The sequence below is a fragment of the Haplochromis burtoni genome, unplaced genomic scaffold, assembly GCF_018398535.1.
Source record: "Haplochromis burtoni strain Fernald_Lab_line unplaced genomic scaffold, NCSU_Asbu1 Contig_67, whole genome shotgun sequence".
NCBI lineage: Eukaryota > Metazoa > Chordata > Actinopteri > Cichliformes > Cichlidae > Haplochromis > Haplochromis burtoni.
In genome coordinates, this window is record NW_024582428.1 from 432,369 (window position 1) to 445,880 (window position 13,512).

The 13,512-nt window shown below is 41.3% G+C and overlaps 1 protein-coding gene across 1 annotated transcript in view; it reads right to left on the minus strand.

The window, feature by feature from the left end:
• Positions 1-5,132: 5,132 nt before the first annotated feature.
• The window catches only part of prox1a (prospero homeobox 1a), a 52,533-nt gene continuing 44,153 nt past the window's right edge, over positions 5,133-13,512 (minus strand). Inside the window, exon 7 of the mRNA XM_005937316.2 lies at positions 5,133-7,238. Coding sequence (XP_005937378.1) covers positions 7,053-7,238 — 186 coding nt within the window. The 3' untranslated portion in view covers positions 5,133-7,052. The remainder of the gene's footprint in view (positions 7,239-13,512) is intronic.

The window sequence follows — 13,512 nt, forward strand, 5'->3', positions numbered from 1 at the left end:
TTCCAAAAACATTCAGCTTTGATATTAATGAGTTTTTTGGGTTCATTGAGAACATGGTTGTTGTTCAATAATAAAATTATTCCTCAAAAACACAACTTGCCTAATAATTCTGCACTCCCTGTATGAACACTTGTAAAAGTCATTATTGGGTAATTTTACTCAGGCTAAAGAGAAAAGAAGAGCTGTATATTGTTTATTTCTAAAGGTAAAAAAGATTCTCTGTCATTACATTTTCTGATTTTTCAAATCAAGTCACTTTATTTTGAAAGGTAAAGACCCTAAAACGATACAGAGAAAACTCCAACAATCCGACAACATCTTATAAGCAAGCACTTGGCGACAGTAGGAAGGAAAAACTCCTTTTTAACAGGAAGAAACGTGCAGCAGACCAAGGCTCAGGGAGGGGCGGCCATCTGCCAGTTCGAGGTTGAGGGGATTGTGTTGTCTCTGAGATGCTGGTCTTTCGTTACTGCTCGTGTGTCTGTCTTGGTTGGTTGGGGTGATTCAGCGGTGGTGGTGCTTCTTTATCTGATCTGAAAATATAAGGACAATCATTTTAGGTCCCTCACCAGCTGTATAACATGGTAATGAAATGTCTGTGCTTTTTATGTTGTCTCCTAGAGCACTTCTCAAGCAGCTGCTGTTTGTAAATCCCTCCTTGGAAGCCCTCTTCTGCATTTGTGCACTCGATCTGTTCCATCGTGTCAAAACTGCAGCCTCTTTGCTTATGAGACAAATGTGGACAGTAAGGTGGTGATGAGCAAAGACTTTTTAGTTATGTAGAGTTTTAGTTATGGCAAGATTGCAGCCCTCATCGAGGTGGTTTGTGCCACATTTTCTCCCTCAGACACCTCAGAGTCGAACTCCACACTCACAGTCAGAACATGGGGGGAAATTCATGGTCCACAACACTGTGATTTTGGAAACCAAAAGCAATGAGCTTGTTCCTGGTAAATGGACTGGTACTTATACAGCACTTTTCTACTCTAACAGAGCACTCAAAGTGCTTTTTACTACAAGCCTCATTAATCCATTCATACAAGTGCTTTTTTCTATACTTAAGCTCCTTGTCTAGCATGTGTACACACCCACACACACATCAGAGACAACTCAGAGCTTGCTCATGGATACTTTGACTAGTTCTATCCTTGTCCTCCAGTTGGTAGATGGCCTCCTCTACTTCCTGAGCCGCAGCTACCAAAGACCTCAAAGCTTGCACTCTTCAGACTCTTCCAGTGAAAACGGCTGTTTGGCCTCTGGGTTCCGGCTGCAGAAACAGCTTTTGTTACCAGTGATGATCCTCGGCATGAAGGTTACGTGGGTTTGACACATACACACACGTGAAAGTGGTCAGCAGAGCACAACCAGGGACCGACATAAACATGAATGAGCAGTGGGAGCAGTTTATTGCTGCTCCCTGAAGGTGGAGTCAAAATGTTTTGATCATAATTCAGATACCCACATATAAAATCTGGTATTTGATCATTGTTAAGCTGAAATATGAACACAGTCATTGTTATAACAACGATAAAAAGTAATAATCTTTCATTTAATTTTGGTAGATGAAAACAGAGTTTCTCTCCATCTGTATACATCAATAGTTTTGAGTTAAATGCAAGTGAAATATTCCAGAAATATATAAAATTAAAGGTTTATTTAGTCAAACAATTAAAGAAAACATGCTTGGTATGAACTGAATGTATATCAATCAAATACACTGTATTTGACCAGATTCCATTAAATTAAATTTTTAAAAATGTACTTATGCAACAAAATTACTTGGAAATTTTTCATTTTCATGTTCTCAAATAACTTAAAGTCAGCACTTTGGGCACAATTTGGGTTTTTCGTTTGTTTGGAGTGTAAAAATCTATCTTCAACTGCAACTTCAATCTAAGTGTTGCACTTTCTATTCCTCTTACATCCCAGACTAGTGCATCCATCTCCCAGTATTGCAGTGGATGTGAATAAACACACACACGCACACACACTGCAGTCCACTTTAATAGCAGTTAACATAGAGAAGATGCAGCTATTAGAATAATGTTGAGGAGAGATTTTCTTCATAATAAACTGTCTCCCTACTCCATAACAGCAGCTATTACCCAAGATGAATCACTGTCATGCCATCTCTGTGGACAGTAAGTGTGTTTGTGTCTGCGTAAGTGTGTTTGTGCTTATGATGGGGTGATTGAGAATGAAACAATCATCAGGCCAACACAAACACAGCTGTTTTATTGTTGCGCTGCTCAGATGTGCTTTCACAGGCAGACGGCATGTGTGCGCGTACATGATCATATAGAAGAAAGAGTGACCCCACCTCCTGTTCAGCTCCTCCTGTTCAAATGAAAAGCTTTGGCAGAGTAAGCTAATGCACAAGATACCCTTCGCCTTCTTGCGTGTGTATCTGTGTTGTGCTCTTTTTAAGCTGAAATCTGCAAGTTTCTGTTTTATGTGTCTTTATTAACCCCATCTGCGGTGCAGATGCTGCAAAAGCTAAAAGAAACTCGTTTGCATGACACCAACCTCTTAGCATTGCTAAGGTTTGAATGTGCTCAAAGTATTAGGATGTCAAATGTTTATGTTGTATTTGCTTTGAAGCTCTTTTTGCCCTCAACAGCCAGGATGGAGGGTAGCTGGACAACCTTCCAAGATGTCCTAGCAAGTTGGTTTACCAACATTTTAATAAACCTACTAACAGAATTTTTTTTTTGTTGTTGCAAATTTCAGCAATAAAATGAAGAAAAAACATCCCCTGCAAAGTGGAATCAAACTTTTAATCTCATCTCTTGTAACAACACATGTTGTACTGAGCAAACCAGCCATTGTGCACAGTGATAGTGCAGGGGGATGTGACGGGTATAACTGACATGTTAACATGACATATAAATGACAAATGTGTTTGATTTTTTTTGTTTAGTATTTAAAAAGATGTCATCCAACCATTCATTCATACATCTATTTTCTGCCATTTATGTAGGTCCGGGTGGCAAGGGTAGCAGTCTAAGGGTGTTTTTATGCTCTCTGAATGTTACACCATCATGTGGCATGCACCACAGTATTTGAGGTGCTTTGGCTGGTCGTGCACCTCTTGATATTTGGAACCTAGCCATCGCACGACACGAGTGTACGATTGTGTCAGTTTTTATTGCCATTTTAATAATATTGCAGCACAAAAACTCAGAGACATACAGATATTCAGAGGAGGATGTTGCAAGAGTTTGAAAACTTGAGACTTTGAGGGAAAAGAACACACTCGGTAAAGTCTTTTCTTGGCTTCTTCTCTTCCTTCATCAGCGCTCATGTGGTGGTATTGTCTGCGTGGCGACACCTGTTTTTCAGGAGAATACTGCAGCGGCTTATGATGTATGATGTCATACTGGCACTTTAAGCAGAGACCTCTACCTGGACCCTCCTCCTCATTCTTTCTTTTTGTAGGACTGTAGCTAGACCAATAAATCGGCAGATGTGCTTTCACACTCAACTCTCTCTTCACCACAGCATACTGGTACATTTACTGTATCATTGATGATGCCCCACTCATCCTTCTGCCAATCTCATACTCTACTTATGATATTTAGGCTTCTACACTTGGAGCAGTAACTCCTCGCTGACCCAGAAATGGCACTCCACCCTTCCATTAGGACCTCAGACTTGGTCTCATTCCTGCCCCTTTGACATTCAGCTGCAACCTGGAGGTCATCACCTGATTAAGCCAAGAGAACCACATCATCTGCAAACAGCAATGAGGTGATCCTGCAACCACCGAAGTAGAAACCCTCTGACACTTCCTGAGGAACCTGGTCAAATGCCCTGCCCAAGTCCACTAAAGAATGTGTAGACTGGTTGGTCCAACTTCCACAAAACCTTGAATATCCTTGAAAGGATAAAAAAAATAATCTGGTAGTTCTAGTTTGTGTTTAATGTGGCTGTCTAATCAGATGTTTCACAACCAAATTGTCAATCAAACGCTGTGCTAAAAAAACAAAGACACGATTGTAGAAATGACGTTCCCTGCGGCTGAAGTCTCTGTTGTCGAGCAAGCGGCCATTTGTTGGCGAAGGACACAGCGGCGTTTGATGGCCTTGTTTTGTGGCTATTCAGCCTCTTCTTGAAGGTACTTTTGGTTTTGCTGAATGCAAAGCAGTCACATTAAAGCCAGCGACAGCCACCTCCGTGCTCATCTTTGTGGTTTCAGATTTTCGTGCTTGGCAAATGTTCCTGTGAATTTTTGTTTTGTTTAATTTAATCCCCTCTGACTTCTACATAGAGGCAAAAAATGTTAATTGAGACTGGATTATTACAGGAGACATAGCTTTACAGAATTATAAACTGTTTTATTATGCAGGAAGTCTGGCAGTATTTATTTGTTGCGTGTGTGCGTCGGTGAGAGAAAGAAAGAAAGGGGGGAAAAAAAGAAGCACATTGAGTGCTGGCACTTAATCCCATGCTGGTGATGGTGGTTGGCATTGTGTGATGCCAGTTAGTGTTTGGCGCCAACACACAGAGGGCATGGTGTGTGTTTGTGTGTGTTAGGGAGGTAAGTGGCGTTAGAGGAGGGTAGATGAAATAAAATCTGTGCGATAGGAAGCGAAGAGGAGACAGTAGAGGTATAAAAGAGGGGAGGAGGAGAGTAATATCAGCGATGGAGTGATGGAGGGGTGTGAGAGGATGAACGGAGGAGAGAACAGGGGAGTGAGAAGCAGCGTAGGGCAACGAGGGCAGCCGGGCCTCGTCCCCGTGTTTTTGTGTGCGCAACTGAGAGCCTGTACCTATGTCTTTTTGTGTGTTGTGCGTGTGTGTCCCTGCGTCTTTGTACTGCCTAATCTAGGCGTCAGCAGCTTTTTGAGGCTTTTGTGCTGACAATAATCACACAGCGCTCCTCTTTTCAATTCATCAGCAACAACAACAAGGGATCACATGTCCCCCCCCTATACAGGATCCAGAGAGAGAGAGAGGGAGGGAGGGGACGAGGGCATGGACCGAGTTAAAGTGGCCATCGCGTTGCCTAGTTACTGCTTGGGTTGACGGCGAGCTGGTGCGTTCAAGCGGTCAACGCCCTCCGCACCTCAGCTGAGCGCAAACAGAGAAGGAAGAAAGTGGCGACGAGCTTACAAACGACCTCCGACTGATTTTTGTTCAAAGAATAATTTATTTCATGTTGCAGTTTGATGGATAAACATGATTAAACCACTGGTCAAATCTGTAGCAAGCATTAATAATCATCATCATCAGAATAACATTAAAAGGAATAATTATTTCAGTTATAAATAATAACAATATCAGAGTGATCAGAGTATTTATTACATCTATACAAGCTACAAATATCAGCATTTGTTGTCTTTTTTTTCTTCTTTTTTGCTTTGTTTTTTTTTTTTCTTCTTCAGCTGTTAAAACCTTAAACACTTCACACATGACCCGGCCGGTGCAGCTGCCCCCTCTCAGCTGTCCAGAGCAGAGAGGAAGTACCTGGGGAACTGGTTTGGTGCTTATCAGGACATTTAATGATTACTTAAAAAAATTTTTTTCATGATTGTGTAACACAGATTTCAATTTTTTCCAAAGATTAGTCTGTGGCCAAAGCACCATCTGAGACATACCGTTGTTTTGTTTGCATCTATGAACATCTTCAACACTTTTAATTAAAAAGAAATGTGACACAGTGGTTTAAAGTGAAGGCCTTAAGGGGGGCATCATGGAAAAAACCAAGCCTCAAACATATCACAAGAATTTGTTTCATGAATCAGTGCCACGTTTTTTAAGTATTGTAAAGAAAACAGTGACTCATCTTATCGTTTTGACATTGGTGCGTATGTAACAGCAGATTAGGAAACGTGCATTATATCATTTGTCCCCCAGAGGGAACTAAAATGATTATTTGCCTGTTCAGTACAGATCATGTACAGATCAAATAAAGACAATTTAAGGAACGCCTGCGCAAACAGCATATGGAGATACAGGGTTGGTCCAAACAAACAAATAAAACATTTTTAAAAAGCAGCAACATTTCAGTCTGCTGACATTAGGACCTAAATGCAGCTGCTGAATTAATGCATGAGAACAGATTTTTACTTTTTTTTTTAGTTACTGTGGATTTTCATCTGAAATGTTTGCAGCTGTCAATTCTAGCATCTGCTAAAAAACCCAGTACTGATGAATCTCTGATGCTCTGGATATGTGAAGAGAAGGGGGCAGCCAGAGAGCGATGGGGCAGGGAGAGAGCCACACAGTCAATATAGACACTCAGTAAGTCTCAGTACAATAAGAGGAGGATTAAGTAAAAACAGGAGGGGAAATGAATCAGATAAACAACAACTAAGTGGGTTTTTTGCCCAGTTTGTCTGGATTCAGGTGAGGATTTGGGAATGCTACTGTGCTTTCCTATGAGGGGTGTATCTGTGTGCATGTCGTAGAAGAGAGGATGTAAGCTTATACAAAGGAAAGAAAAAAATACACAAACCACTTTTTTGTCTCAAAAATGTCCATGTAACTTAAAAACATCCACAATAAAAAGATCTTTTTTTCATATATTATCTTCTTTAATTTTTAGTCTGCCCCCTGACTCGAAGTCACAGGTCAAATCGTCATCTTCATCGCACCTTTGTTCCTCCGGAGAAGGATGGAAAAGTTTAAACAAGGCGGAGGAAAAAGAGAAGACGAGGGTTTTCAAGGACGAGGAGCTTCTCTGCCAGTTCGATGGGATTCTGTTTCTCACCATTTTGCTTTTTCATTTCCCCAACAAAATATGTTAATTTGAGCATAACCGCACTCTGGGTCGCAGCCCGGCACCTCATGTAAGAGGAAAAGCTTTTTTTCTTCATAGAACATCTTGTTTTTAAAAGACGGGCTGACCAAATGATAACCATAAGTGAAGCTCTCTGGCAGCCTCCGAACAGAACTGCCTGTTCATATCTTTATGAACGTCACAAACCTTCAATCGCATCACAGACCTCCGACTAGTCTAACTCCGAGCATTTGGCGGCATTTTCCTACAGTCTTCTCACTGTCCTCGGAGGTCTGTCTTGCTTGCTTTGCTTCTTCCCTTGGCCTAGTCAGTCATGGAGGAGCTCTTGTAGACAGTTGGGGGATTTGAAGACCTCAGGAACCTCGCTGTCCAGTTTGCAGATCACTTTGTAGATGGCCTTCTTCCAGGATGGGTCCGCATCCTTTCCAGCCACGATGGCGTTGAAGAACTCACGAAGGGTCACCTGGGCCACCTCCAGGAATCGATCAGGAACCTGAAAGGAGAAAAAATGAAATCATGGGTGATATCACCAATTTGATCTTTGAAGGAAAAACTTCCCACTTGTGTTTCTGCATTTCTTTCTGCACAAGCACAGCATATTTCCACCTCAGAAAACCTGGAGTGCAAGAGGGAAAGTAACTGAAAAATGATGTGGACATTAGAACATTGCAGCCAGATGTGACTGTAGTATCCAGTGCCAAAACTATGGATATTAATCTGCCGCTGTAACAGTCCTCACCAGATGTTGGCGCTCTGCTGCAGGAACAGCTACAGGAGAATCAGGGGCGTTAATATTGTAGCTGATCTTAAATTCATATTAAATCCTGTTACATCACAGGACAACTTGAGACGTGTCTTTGGAAAAATATGTAAAAAATACAGCAGCACAAAAGGAGGATCGTGTACTTGAACTTGAAATGTGCTCAGAGATTCAGAGTAAACACGTACATGTTGGCGATTATTGCAAATTATTTATTTAATGTTTTTATTCAGTTTAAGTCATGCGCATACTTTATAGTTAATCAACTAATTTTATTTTTGCTTTATAAATGAGATCATTTTATTTCCGTGGCCATAAAAGTCCATAAAATAAATGAAGAAGAACTCAAAATAAAAAAAGACACATTCTTGCATAACTGTTAGAACAGGTTGGTTTATGCCATATGACATGATACACATGTGCCGTGACTAATACTAAACAATACGCTGTCAAAAAAGGGAGAACTGAAATAGAGAAAAACAACACACATGTATAAATCTTTAAATAGTGAGCAGGCCGGCTTCCAGAATGCTGATGACGCAAAATGATGAAGAATTAAGTGTGCGGCTGTTTCAGGTGACCAAATATTACTATTCCTGTCAGTAAACTGTTCTTCAGAACTTCCCTTCCCTGTACTTCCCCATTCTTAACAACTCCCAGATGTATGTGTGTGTGTGTGTGTGTGTGTGTGTGTGTGTGTGTGTGTGTGTGTGTGTGCATGCATGCTCCTTGTGGACACGCACACACTCTCACATAATGGCAGATCACAAACACGCAGTCTTTGACGATGGCAGGTGAGCAGTGGTGTGTGATCTGTCAGACTGTGTGTGTTTGTGTGTGTGTAGATTTTAATGCTGTGTGTGTGTCATTGTAACTCTGACAACAGAACAATGGCACACGGAGAGGTACACACACACACACACACACACACACACACACATTTTTCAGTCTTTTTTTCCTGCCCTTTCTCCCGGGGGCAAGATCATACAAAGACACTAAACAACCTTACTGGGATACTCCCCCTCCTCCCTCCTCCCTGTCTCCTTTTATTCTTCTTTTTTGGCTCTTTTTCTTGCATGCAGATGCAAACACACACACACCCAAACACACACAGCTGACTCTTCAAGGCAAGGTACACCCACCTATACACCCCAACAAGCTCACACACACGTGGAGGACGGCACAGAGCTGTCTGGGTGTAACCCCCGTCACGCGTGGCAGGACATGCCAAGGTTAGCTGCCACCAGAACGGATGAATCACTCCACACACACACACGCATACACAGTCACACACACTCGCAGTCTAAATGATTCCCTGGACTCTCATATACTCTGTCTACCCTAACCTACCCTCTCTCTTTTTTAGCTGGCCCCCTGAGACCACAGTTATTTCAATGAGGCCCTCTGTCATTGTCTTAGTGTAGACGCTACTGTACACACACACACACACACACACACACGACATACAAGCTTACTCTCACACACATATAAAAGTTAAAACTTTCCAGGATGGTATCAAAAGTTTGGACACACCTACTCAGTAAAGAGTCTTCAGTAGATTAAAGCTTGGGTAGTCAAAACTCTACTGAGGTCTTTTTCAGGCTTTAGAAAATGTAGCATATAGGTGAGACTTTAGCCAATCACAGGTCACTTAAGACCATATCAAGTAATATAAAGAGCAGAGAGAGAGAGTCTGTGTGGGAAGTACGGCCTCAGTCACACAGGCCTAGAGACTGTTTGCTATGGAATAATGCTGATATTTGGCTTCACAAATTATTCCAACTATGCTCTTCTGGACGATGGCCATTTTTTTCAACCTTTTGAATTACTACAACTTAGGCCACAGTAACAGAGGTCAGAGACCACCTGTCAACCAACCATTCCCCAACTGGTTTGCAAGTGGTTGCAAGTTGTTACCTACACAGAGAGTCTGCACTGAAAACTTTGGTCTCCCGTAGTTTACATAGAAGAAGCTAACTTGTCTGCAGACACTAACCAATTACTGAGTGTGACACTCAACACGAACCATAAATGAGGAAGATTCACCTTTACATTTTCACTTTGAAGGCAGACAGTCTCTGTTTCTGATTTGTGTCTAACTTGACTATTTAGCTTGGAGACCTTCGCAACTTGCTAGCTTTCATCGCATAGAGGTCTGCGGGTATGTTACGATATTTATCTTTCAGACCAGTTTTACTTCCCTGCTGCCATTAATCTCCAGGAGTCAGTCAGGGAATACACATTTTTCCCTAGCGACTAGAGGTTGCCTGGTCTGTTAGGCCTGTGTGATTGGGGCCCAAGTTGTAGTGATGCTATTGGTTGAACAAAAGACTTTGGCACAGTTGGCACAAGCCAAATATCAGCATTACCTGTTTAAGAAGCATCTACCAGTCCTTACAACAGAGTGAAGGAGTCTACTTCTAAAATCAGATCTGCTGTTTCTTTTTTGATTCTGGTCTCCTACCACCTCACTGTGGAAGAAATAAAAAGTGGCATAATGCACAGAATTTTGTAGGAAGCAAATTTTTTAGGCAAAATATGCTTTACATCTTATTCTTCATAGTAGCTGCCTCCATGTTGATAACTCTTGGCATCCACTCAGAGCTTCATGAGGTCATCACCTGGAATGCTTTCCTTACACTCTTAAAGGAACGTCCACATGTGTGGTGCACTTGCGTTGGATGCTTTTCCCCTCACTCTGCAGTGGAGGCCAGATGCAGTGCACAGTCACTCTCTGTGGTTAAACTGTCCTTCAATTCAGTGCTTAATTCATAAGTTAGAAAGCCCTGTAGCTTAGGGAGGGTGAAAAAGTCTTGAGACCCATAAAAACACACAGTACACTGGACAGCTGGAGGTGTGTCCTGTTGGAAAAAGAAATGATGGCTCCGCTTAGTGCAAACCTAATGAGACCATGTGTTTTTGCTCAGTGCTGTTGTGACCAGTTTGGATGAGAGCCTATTGAATTCTTAATCAGTCCCCAGCAGTGTCACCTGCAAAACAGCCCAAAACATCCCACCTCCTCCCAAATTCATGATGCATTGCATGCAGAGATGGAACAAACTCTCACTCTTGCTTTCCTGACGTGGTTCCATCAGGCTCATCAACAACTGTTTAAAAATTACGCTTGGATAAACTTTGGAAATCCTTGACATTTTCCAGCTTGAATGAAAGTCAGCGCTGTGCGATAGCACAGATTTTGATATCGATCCAATATCAAGCAAATACAAAGCCAGTATTGCCGATACCGGTACCGATACCTTTAACCTATAAAGGCAGCTTATGTAGGTGAGAGCAGTGGGTCATGGTTTATGAGCTGAATCATAATCAATCTGCAAATTCTGAAAACATTTTAATAACCACTTAGTGACTGGGTTTTCCACATTAATTAGTCAACAAAAGAAAACACTTTCAGCTTTTCATGTATGTTGAAACAGTTTTTTTTCCAGTTCTGGTTTGACTTTAACTGCATTTTATTGGCTTTGTAGCAAGACTTTTATTAGCTGACTCTAATCTAATCTGCACTAAAAAGAAAAGAAAAGTTTCTCCATCTTCAATAAACATGTACAATTTGAACAAAATGCCACTGAAAGATATAAAATCAAAGTTGTTTTTTTTTTATTTAATAATGAGTCAAATATGTTATTAATGTGCTTGTATAAACAGAATGGATACCAATCAAGTAAATTTCATTTGACTAGATTCTGTTAAATCTCACATTTCACATTACTTACATTACTATGTATATAAGTATAACAGAAATACATCGAAACTTTAATCTAAATTGTTAAAGCCAGCATTTTGGGAATAATATATTTATTATTTTCTGTTATTTTTAGTGGAAACTGTAACTGGGTAAAAGCAGTTCATTAAAAATATTATTAACAAACTCTTAGCAGAACTTTGTGTCTGCATTTCTTAAAAAAGGGCAGTAGATCAAACTTTCTGGACTGTTTAAAACTATTTTTGTTATAACTTTAAATTTGCTTTTACAGCTCCTGTACAGGCTTAGCCTCACAGGTCTAAAACCATCACAACATCTTGGATTTCTTAGTCTTTTTAGCCACATTAATACAGACAGAAGCTATAACCATGACATCATTTATAAAGAATACAATATAATTCCCTTTCATAGCAAAAACTAGATTATACCATCAAACCTCGGGAGGTGCTACAACTACATACTTGCTTTTTAGCTCTGCAGGAAATCAGAGAAAACCCTAAGTCAAGATGCTGGTTAATGGTTGCTGTGAAACTGCCCGTGGGACAAATAAAAGTTGAAACCTGAGCTTGATCTTTAAGATGAATGTGCCTTTGAGGCGTCCTCTCCCTCCCAGAGCACATCCCTTCATCCTCTAGTTGTTAAAATCGGCTCTTATCTTAAACCAACACAGATCCCCTCCGTTTCAACATCTCCTTGCATAAATTGCATTTCCACACTGACATTTATATTCTCTGCATGTATGTTAGTGGTGTAGAGCCTGTCGTAGTCTCCGATGCACCTTTAGCACCTAATGAAATGTTTTCTCACGTCTGCTGTTTGTGACTGATGATCTGAAATCGCAAAAACTGTCGAGTTGCACACTTGCACTGCGAGACATTCGCTGACCTTGACCTATAAGTGCCCTGCTGCGGGCGCCTCTTCAGCGTGATGATCACCGTGTGTTTTTCGGGATGACGCGTGTCATCGCGGCAGCGGCGAGAGAACTCAAAGTGCTGAAGCAAGACGACAAAAAGGACACCGCTGACTCAAAGAGAGGCAGGGGGAGAAACGCAGGAAGAAAAGAAGGGAACAAAGCAGGGAGGATATTGTGTGTCCGGTTTGGTGTCGGCTTAACTGGACAGCCCTGCGCGCACGCATGCATGCACGCACACACACATATACAAACACACACAGACACATACTTCGGTCCAGATGCCCAGATTTGTCTGGCCATCGTAAATCAGTCCAATAAAGAGATCTAAATTAGGCCATCATCAATACAGATGGGCATGTTTTCCCTGTGTGTGTGCGTGTGTGTTTGTGATTTACTCCTGGCTAGGATCTTGATTTGGTATCTAGTTGCCAGGAGAGAGAGAGACGGCGGAGGATTGGGGGAAAGTGGGAAGGAGAAAGAAAGCTAAAGAGGAAGAAAGACACTTCGTTCCCAGTAAACATAATTCGCATGATTGCTCCGGTTTGGTGGGTAAATATTGGATGAAGGGAGGCTCAATTACTCTCTCTTCACACACACAGACACAGATGTGCACACACACACACACACACACACACACACACACAGAAGGACAAGAGCCTGTAAATCTCTAAATCGCTGCCCAACAAAAAGGCCTACTGGGACGCCCTCGCTCCTGCTTTTTCTCTTTTTTTGTCTCCTTCTTTTTTCTCTCATCCACTCGCTCTATCCCTTCATCATCTGCCTCACAGGCTCATCCTTTCCTGATCTCTTCCTGGAAGTTTATTCTTATGAGAAATCAGAGTGTTTATCGTCAGGCAAATTCATCACCCTCGCTTATAGAGACTAGTGAATTTCTGAACTGCTGTTTTTCTTTTGTTGACACATTTAATCGCAGTCCATCTATTCTCTTCTTTCATTTGTACATTTCTATACTAGTTTAAAAGTAGGGATTTCCCAAAAAAATTTGAATTTTTTTTCTCCTAAATCTGATGCGTTTTGTGTTTCTAGTAGCGGTAAAAGCAACTCAGTTCACACTATGGACCGATCCGATATTACGTATCGGTATCGGTCCGATACTGATGTAAATTACTGGATCAGATATCGGAGAGAAATAAAAAAAATGTAATCGATCCATTAAATATCAAAAAAGCACCTCACAAAACTTGCAACATGGCGTAACTCGGCTCATAACCGTAGCACGTCGGAGCAGTGTGCTCACGTGATAGAGCGGCTGTGTGTATTTGTAGCCTCGCTACCAAACCAGCTTAAACTTGATAATCTGTTGTTAGAATTTATTTAATATTAATTTCTACACCAGGATCTTTTTCTACGTA